The sequence below is a fragment of the Triticum aestivum genome, chromosome 7A (assembly GCF_018294505.1).
Source record: "Triticum aestivum cultivar Chinese Spring chromosome 7A, IWGSC CS RefSeq v2.1, whole genome shotgun sequence".
Classification (NCBI taxonomy): domain Eukaryota; kingdom Viridiplantae; phylum Streptophyta; class Magnoliopsida; order Poales; family Poaceae; genus Triticum; species Triticum aestivum.
Window position 1 is genome coordinate 261,714,842 of NC_057812.1, and position 8,771 is coordinate 261,723,612.

Below are 8,771 nucleotides of genomic sequence, written 5' to 3' on the forward strand. Positions count from 1 at the left end.
ACCCTACCCTAGGTACATGACCCCATCACCTCTCTCCTCATTAGCTATATGCCACATAAGCAAAAATTTCTCGAAGTGCGCTATGTTACTACTCCCTCCATTCCACAATGTAGTGCTTCCTCTATCCCCGTGCTTCAACTTTGACTGTAAATTTAACTACCAAGACCGATTGCGGCGGGAGCAAAAATTATACTCCATCTGGTCCTTTTTACTCTGCATATTAGAATTCTCTGAAGTCAAACTTCACAAAGTTTGGTCATATTTATATGAAAAAATATCAACATCTGCCATGCTAAAGTTATACAATATGAAATTTTAAGTCATGACACATCTATTGGTATTGATTTCAGATTGTGAATGTTGGTATTTTTTCTATAAAGTTGGTCAAACTTTACGAGGCTTGACTTCAGTCAAATCTTATATGCAAAGTAAAAAGGACCGAAGGGAGTATCAATGAATTCGTATTCGAAAGAAGTTTTCAATTATATAATTTTTTCCTTCCGCTGCAGTTGGTCTCGTTGGTTAAATTTATGGTCAAAGTTGGACCTCGGAAAGCGCAGGCGCACTATATTTTGAAATGGATGGAGTACCTAAATTACTCCCAATATGACTAGCCTTAGAGGGTGCTTGGATCCAAGGGACTTATTTTAGTCTGACTAAAAATAGTCTTTTTAAGAGGCTAAAGTTCCAAGTGCCCCCGACTAAAGAGAGGCTAAAACTAGTCTTGAGAATAAATTATTTTAGTCAGGGGTACCCCTACTAAAATGTGGGTTAGTCCTCTCTCTCCTCATTTAACTTCCCTCCTTTAACACATGCAAGTTCTGGATTAGAGGGTTTAGAGGATAATAAATACTCATTAATTGGATTTTAATCTCTTTAGTATTTGGATCCAAGCATGGATGAGGCTAGCAAATTTTAGTCCCACTATTTTTAGTCATGAGATTAAAACGTATACAAGAACCCTCTTACCCTAAACACCTCTCTCCTTATTAACTATATGTCACATAAGCAAAAATTTATTAAAATGTGCTATTTTACTACCTAAGTTACTTCACTATGACTAGCCTAATAGTCTTCTAGCGCCAGACGAAGTCGACAACTTCTACAACTCTGGTCCGTCCCGTCCCGTCCACCTAATGAATGAATGAACGGATAACACAACCGAGCACAGCCTGTGCCGCTGGCCAGTACCCGTAATGGTACCAGTACAATTTGGAGGATACGCACAACGTACGTACGTGCGTCCCCCTGCATGTATACTTCGTTTTATTTACTCATAAGTCTCATACGTATGCAAGGCGCCAAAGCCTTTGGAGTTTGGACCTCCGGGCGCACGCATTGCTTGGCCACGACGGACGTGCGGCTGTGGGTTGGAGAGTGCGATCGGTTTAAAACTCTCAACCGTTCAAGCGATGAGCGGCGGAGTTGTCCGACCTCCCAACGGCAACGGCGGGCGACGGCAGGCATGGCGTGCGGAACCAGCGCGGCGCGGCGCACGCCGAAATGGCCGTGACCCAAACCGGCGCACCCACCCATGCCATGCATTCAAGGCAGATTCGATGGAACGGGCCAAGGAATTGCCGACGGACCACTCATGCTGCGAGCGAGCGAGCGCCTTCAAATTGGACATGCTCTTGTGTTCCCCCGTAAATCATAAATCATCCCGATGGTGCGTACATTCCCAGTATGAGATAGTTTCCCTTAAAAAAAAAGTACCTGTCCCAGAATATAAAAACATTCTTAACACTATGATAGTGTTAAAAACGTTCTTATATTTTGGGATGAAGGGAGTATGAGATAGTTATTCAATTATTTTTCTTTGACTTCACTCGCCTTTCTGTCCATTAATTATTCAACCAACAACTTATAAACTTATCTTTCTCTGCAGCGAGTGTATATATGTCCATGTGGTGGAACCGGCCCACCAAAGTTCAAGTCTTAGACTTGATAGTAGTTTTTGTGTTTTTTTAGTCTTTCCGACGATGTTCGTTCAATGAGAGAAGCCATTTTCCTTGACTATGAAGACGTCTGCGGGGACTTCTTCAGTCTACGGATGTTGTGACGGCTTAGTATCTCGAAGATGCTTATAGGGGTATGATGTGTGTGCATGCGTTTATATGGGTGAGTGTATGTGGGCGTCGATGATTGTATTGTGTTAAAAAAATTAAGAATGAACTTTTCGGCAAAAAAACTAAGATTGAACTAATTTTTAACCGATTTTTGTAAAGGTATTTATGTAAATCTGAATAAATATTCACTATGTGACAAACATATTCATCAAATAAATATGTGTAATACTGACTAAATTCTCAGTCAATTTTATGAATATCTTCATACAGATCTAAAGGAATGTTCATCATGATTCAATAATTTGTTTCATCTAGTGCAAAAAAATTATAGGTTTTGTTCTCGTAGTTTAGAAAAAATAGGAAATATTACGTGGGTCTCAAGGTCAAATCGATTGTCCTCGGCGTTGGCTGAGTTTTAGGGAGTGTTTGGTTTCAGGGACTTTTTTGTGTTGGGACCAGAAAAAGTCCTTAGCAAACCAAAACTATATGATGAAATATCTTGAATTGCAAGCTGCACATCCAGACAATCTGTATATGTCGGGAAAACTTCATGATGAAATATCTTGAATTGCAAGCTGCACATTTTTTGTTGTCGATTTTCAGAGTGAACAATGCATGTGCTAAAAAGCCCCAATTTTTTTTCAGAGCGTATATGCATTTTTTTCAGAATTTTTTGAAACACAAAAGTATGATTTTTGAATTGTTCAAAAGTTCGGGATCCATGGAAAGCCTGAGTTCCGTTAATCATTATCGCTCAACAATAGCATACACTATTTTGTTGCAGCATAATATTTTATAAGTCCCTGAATCAAGATGGAGTGGTATCTTATCGAGTGGGGCGTTTTGGTGATTGGAAAATTCAAAATTAAAAAAATCGGTTTCAAAAAATGTGGAATAATGCAAGTATACAATGATAAAATGTACATGTGCAAAAATGCAGGATGAAATGTGACCTGTAAAAAAATAAATTCATGGACTTTAAGGATGAATAGTACCCTGTGCTGGAAAGCCCCATTTTTTTTTCACAGCCCTCATTTCAACACATTTCGTCCTTGAAATTTACACACGTGCACATTATGCTTCCGTGTATATCTGCATTTTTTCAGATTTTTTGAAACGTAAAAATATGAATATTGGTGAATTTAAATTTTGCAAATGGAGGTCTCATGGAGCTCGGCCTCCAAAAGCAATTTTCGTATCTTATCCGGCTATAATGTCTAGATAAAAAAGATGCAGTAGTACACATGCTGCCAAAATATGCTTCGCTTTTGCTCTTGTTTTACAAGACGAGAGCTCTAGTTTTCAGCATGGAGGCGTGCCGGGCCGTCGGGGTACGTAGCCGTAGCAAAGCCAGGACACGTATGATAGGAGTACGTAGCATCACAGGAACTGTACTGTACTGACCATCCCTGCCCCCTGCCGCTCCGTCTTAAATGCAAACACATCTAACCTTCACCGCCCACTTGAATGCCCTCGCGACGTCTCCTATCATGGCTATCTATAAACGCCGGCCGGCCACACCATGCCTCCTCCTCCTCCTCCTCCTCCTTGTCAAAGCTAGCCAGCAAGAACCAAGAAGAAGCAGAGCAGCTCAGAACCGAGCGCAGAGCGAAGCGGAGCCAAACGAAAGAAGGGACCTAACCTAACCTAGCCAAGCCAGCCGGCGATCGACCGAGAGATGGCGCGGTGGTGTCAGCTGGCGGCGGTGCTGCTCGCCGTGTCGATGGCGGCGTCGACGTCGGTGGCGCAGGACGCGCTGCAGACCAAGTGCCAGGGGGACCTGCAGAAGCTGTCGGACTGCATGGACTACGCGACGGGGCACGAGGACACGCCGTCGGCCAAGTGCTGCGAGGACACGGCGGACACGCAGAAGGCGCGGCCCGAGTGCCTCTGCTCCATCATCCAGCAGGTGCACAGCGGCAGCCACGGCGTGCAGCAGCTCGGCCTCCGCTTCGACCGCCTCCTGGCCCAGCCCGCAGCCTGCAAGCTCACCTACGCCAACGTCTCCCTCTGCATCAGTGAGTACCTAGCCCAGCTAGCTAGTCACACGGCACCTAGCTCCGATTGGCCTCTCCGTGTTTGATTACTTCATTTGTTTGCCTTGTTAGTTCTGCTGTTCATGCGTTTGAATCTCGAGATCTCATCACTCACAATATACAGTACTCGATAGTAACTTGATTAATTAGTTAGCCATAGGTTCTTATAAGGAAGTAAAAACAGGTAAAAGCACAGGAAAGGGAAAAAGATAGTATTAATTCTACAGTTTTGTTAGTACACACTAGATGCAGAGGCTGAGGACGTTCCCCTCTTTTCTTGAGAAAAAGAAACAGTTCTGTTACACACTTTTCGTGTTTTGATGCTGATAGGGTGGTTAGTGTGGAGGTAGTCGTATCCTAGCTCATCATGGATCAAACCTCGAGCTTGCGAATAACTTCTTAAGGCAACTCCAACGCAGGGCGCTTGGGGAGGCGCCGGGATTTCTTTCCTATCGATATCCCAATCGATTGGCAGTTGGAGCCGTCAAAAAGATGCGTCAGATGACTAAATCTTCAGTTAATGTTTTGTGTAAACATGCAATATATTATGGTCTACGTGAGCACGTGCGTGATAGTGTCTACCTTGTATTCGATGGTTTTTGAAACAAGTAGAGACCCTTGGTGTCTGGTCAATCTGGTGAAATGAGGATATGGTACCGTTTTGAGGCTTGTTTGATTCATAGGAAAAGTAAAGAAAATGTGTAGGAATAGGAAAAAAATATTTGCAAGCACTATTCATTCCTTTGGTCGAAAGGAACGGAGTTAAGGAAAAGTGGAGGAAAATTGGATTTGATCTCACAATTCACTTGGATCTCTTTTTAGAATTTATAAGTCCAAGGTAAGAGATCGGCGCCTCCTAGTTATACTTTTAGTGTGGTTTGACTTTGATTTCATCATGTATAGTGGAATTCCTGTGTTTTTCTATTCATGTGAATCAAACATGCAAGTCTAGAACTTCTGTGTTTTCAGACCTGCATTTCTTATATTTTTGGGTGTTTTCTATCTCTACATATGTTTTTTTAAGACAAATCTCTACATATGTAAAACCCTGCGTTTGCACCAAAACCGCAGCTCATAGCCATGCGTACCTGCTGTGTTGGGCCTAGTAAGCCGAGCACATGCGTGTTAGGCCTTTATTTTTTTTTTGTTTTGAGTGGATCGTCTGTGTTAGGCCGGCATCTCCAGCCGTTGGCCCCCCGGCAAAAAATCACCCCCTGGAGGCGCACCGGCGCTAAACCGTGCACTGGGGGCGTGATGCCCCCCAGTCGCGGCGCCCACGTTTTTTTAAAAAGTCAAATACGGCGCAAACACGACTCAAATTTAACGCAAACATCGGCGAGTTCGTTCAAATTTAAACATAATTTACAAAAAAAGAAAAAACTACCGCGGGCTACCCCCGCCGTCTCCCTCGCCGCCTGCCCACGCGGTTCTACATGTCGAGGAGGCGGTAGAACCGCGTGTAGTCACCGCCGCCGCCGTCGTCGTCGTCGCTCCTGCCGACGCCTCCGCCGTCCCTGCTGCACCCCTCCCCCGGTTGGCGCGGCGGGTTGGACGGTCCGGGGGAGTCGTCGTCGTCGTCGCTGTCGAGGACCACGACGCCGTGCTCGTCCTCGCGCCCACGCTTGCAGGCGGCGATCTCCTCCAGGGCCCGGCGCTGCCGGACCATCTCGTCGCGGAGGTAGTCGTCCCACGCCCACCGCAGGGCGTCCTCGTCGGAGAAGCCACGCCGGGCTACCTCCTCGTACTCCGCGGGGAGGCCGGGCTCCGGCTTGGGCTCGACGAGGACGAAGCGGCCGGTGGGGGAGGCGTTGTCGCCAATGCGGACGCCGGAGCTGCGGGTGCGCGCGCTGACAGGCGCGCCCTGGGGCTCCGGCTTGACGGGGCGCAGGTGGAGGCAGGGGGAGCCGCCGGACGAGGAGGAGGACCTCCCGGTCTCCATGCGCCTCGGGGTCCAGGAGCTTCCCCGGCGGCGTGTGAAGGACGGGGGAGCGGGGTACTCGAGGCGCGGCGTGTTGCCGCCCTCGATGTACTCGAGGACGGCCTCCAATGTGCGCCCGGGCACGCCCCACCACCGACGGCGTTGAGCCTGCCGGAGGGCTCGACGCCGTTGGTGGCCTCGAGCTGCTCGGCGTGACGGCGGCGGAAGTAGGGCTCCCAGAGCAGGCTGTCGGGGACGTACTGTGGCCCCTCCCTCGCCGCACGTGGCAGGGACGAGCGGATGCGTGCGACCTCCGCACGCCGCGCCGCGTCGGTGGGTATCGGGGGCACCGGCACGCCGCCGGCGCTGATCCTCCACGCCCCGGGTACCCGCATGTCCGGCGGGACCGGGTACTCGGCCTCGAAAAGGAGGCGAGCCTCGCTCTCGTGAAGATGGCGGCGGCCGAAGCCGTTCGCCGCCGCGCCGTCGCCTGGGAAGCGCTCGGCCATGGGTGCTGGAGACGGCGAGAGAGAGGAGAGGGAGGAACGACGACGGCGAGAGAGAGGAGAGGGAGGAACGACGACGGCGAGAGAGTACGAGTCGCCGAGTGCGCTGGGGCGCGTCTTATATAGGCCGAGGCGCCGCCCGTGCGCGAGCCGCCGTGAGTACGCGTGGCGGGCGAGGGAGGGCGAGGGACGCGCGTCATCTGGCCTTCACTGCGCCGCCCGTGAGGCATCAATGGCGCAGGCTGACCGGCGCGGCAGCGCGGCAGCTTTGGCATTGATTCGCCGCGGGAAACGAGACGATGAGGATGACGAAGGGGCGAGAAGAGGGTAGAGTCGCTGACGCGGCGGGCCCGCGGCTGTTTCGCGCCAAAACAGTTCGCCCCGGCGCCCCCGGGCGGCCCAGCGCGCCGGGTTCGGCCTGGGTCCGCCGGCGCTGTTTTCGGCCCAAGCCGGCGAAAATCGGGCTCTTGGGGCACGACTGGGCCAATTTTTCGGCGCCGGCGTAAAAAAAACGCTTGGGGGGGCTTTCCTGGGGGCGCGGCTGGAGATGCCCTGAGAAAGCAGGCACCTGTGCATATTGGACCTAGTTGTGGGTGGGAAGGTCATTGACTCGAGTAGAAGATTAAGCCCACTTCTGCGCGAACACACACACACACACACAAAGAACTTTCATTTGTCTCAAAAAAAAAAGAACTCTCATATTCCCGGTTGTCCTCATATCACAATTGTGATAGAAATAAATAGGATCAGAATATTCTAGCTATGATTTTATTTTCGAAGGTCGAGCTTCGAACCAGGAGGCGCACAATCTTGTAAAATTTCTTTTCTCACTTCCTCAGGGTTGCCATTTGTGGCTTCTATCTCTTCATGACCCCTTTTGTATCCCGTTGAACATTTCTTTAAGTTAATGTAAGTGTGAGATCCCTCAAAAAAAAAATCTTGTTTATAAGCACAGAAGTTTCCTAAAAAAAACCACTTCTCAGTGAGTCAGAGTGCTTAAGATTACTTGCTTTCTTTTGTTATACGGAGTATATTATATGTTACACTTCTGCAAATATTTTATTGATGCTGAACCAGGAGTATTCATTCTCATACACAACTAAATTAATCTAGATAATTGTTGATACTCAAGTTTGACGGTGGTTATTTTTCAACACATTCTAATTGCTGATGATGCACTCCCTTGCTAGACCTGCTGCACCTGACCCCGAGCTCGCCAGACTACGCTCTCTTCGCAAATGCTTCCAAGAGTGAGTTCTCTGAATCCTTTGCCTCGATTTCACAACTATTTCAGAGAACTGAGGTTTGTAGAGAATTTGATACAGAAGGCCTGTTGCTCAGCGATGCGGGGTTGACTAAAACATTTAGTTCTGTGAAACATGTTCTTGAATATGCTGTTGAAATGTAGTAAAAATGAGGTATCCCATTATCTGTCTTTATTTTTGTGAAATTTACTAGTTATTGGAGTATATGATAGGAGTCCCCTCAACAGCTAGTTCTGTGAAATGTTCAAAGATAGTAAAAATGACATGTCCCGCTACCTGTCTGTATTGTTATGAAATTTACTACTCCAGTTATTATCATATGAAAGGAGTCCCCTTAATAGTTGAATATCTGCTAACTCAAGTGTTGTTCTCCCCTGCAGTTACTCCGTCCACTGCCGCACCGGCGAGAGACACCGCCGACGGCTTCAAGGTTTCGCCGGGACTCGGTTACGGCGTCGTGGCAGCGGCCGTCGTCTCTGCTGTCTTCTCATCCATCTTCTGATTTTCGGACAAGCACACGCCCTTTTATCCTCTCCCTTTCTTCTATCTTTCATGTTTGTTTACATAACCCTGCAAGTTCCCACACAACGACGATGCTTTAGATGGTCTATTATCTACTCACGTGGTAAGAGGATTCGTTCGGATGACGTACTGTTGTTTTACCCCAGATAAGAAGATGGAAAGTTGAGACTTGTGTTTCTTCATGTGGAAGTGATGGTTTGCAGTAATATCCCCAAAAATGTGGTTATGTTCTTCTTGTTCTAATTAAAATCTGGTACGCAAATGCCATGTGTTGGTGGCAGATGCTTAACCACAACAGAGCTATATCGATTTTTATTTCGTGGATAGATTGTTTAGATAGCCAGGGCTTATACAACGAGCATTTGAACTAGGTTTCGTCTTGCTTTATATATAAAGCAATACCCGCATTATACATGATTAAATGATATAAAATAATGGGAAAGCCCTTTTACAAA

The 8,771-nt window shown here is 47.7% G+C and overlaps 1 protein-coding gene across 1 annotated transcript; it reads left to right on the forward strand.

Moving 5' to 3' along the window:
• Positions 1–3,548: 3,548 nt before the first annotated feature.
• On the forward strand, positions 3,549–8,498 carry LOC123151913 (non-specific lipid transfer protein GPI-anchored 1). The gene is made up of 3 exons (XM_044571545.1): positions 3,549–4,087; positions 7,720–7,779; positions 8,175–8,498. The coding sequence occupies exons 1-3, from the start codon at positions 3,748–3,750 to the stop codon at positions 8,294–8,296; spliced, it is 522 nt and encodes a 173-aa protein (XP_044427480.1). The 5' UTR covers positions 3,549–3,747; the 3' UTR covers positions 8,297–8,498.
• Positions 8,499–8,771: the final 273 nt, after the last annotated feature.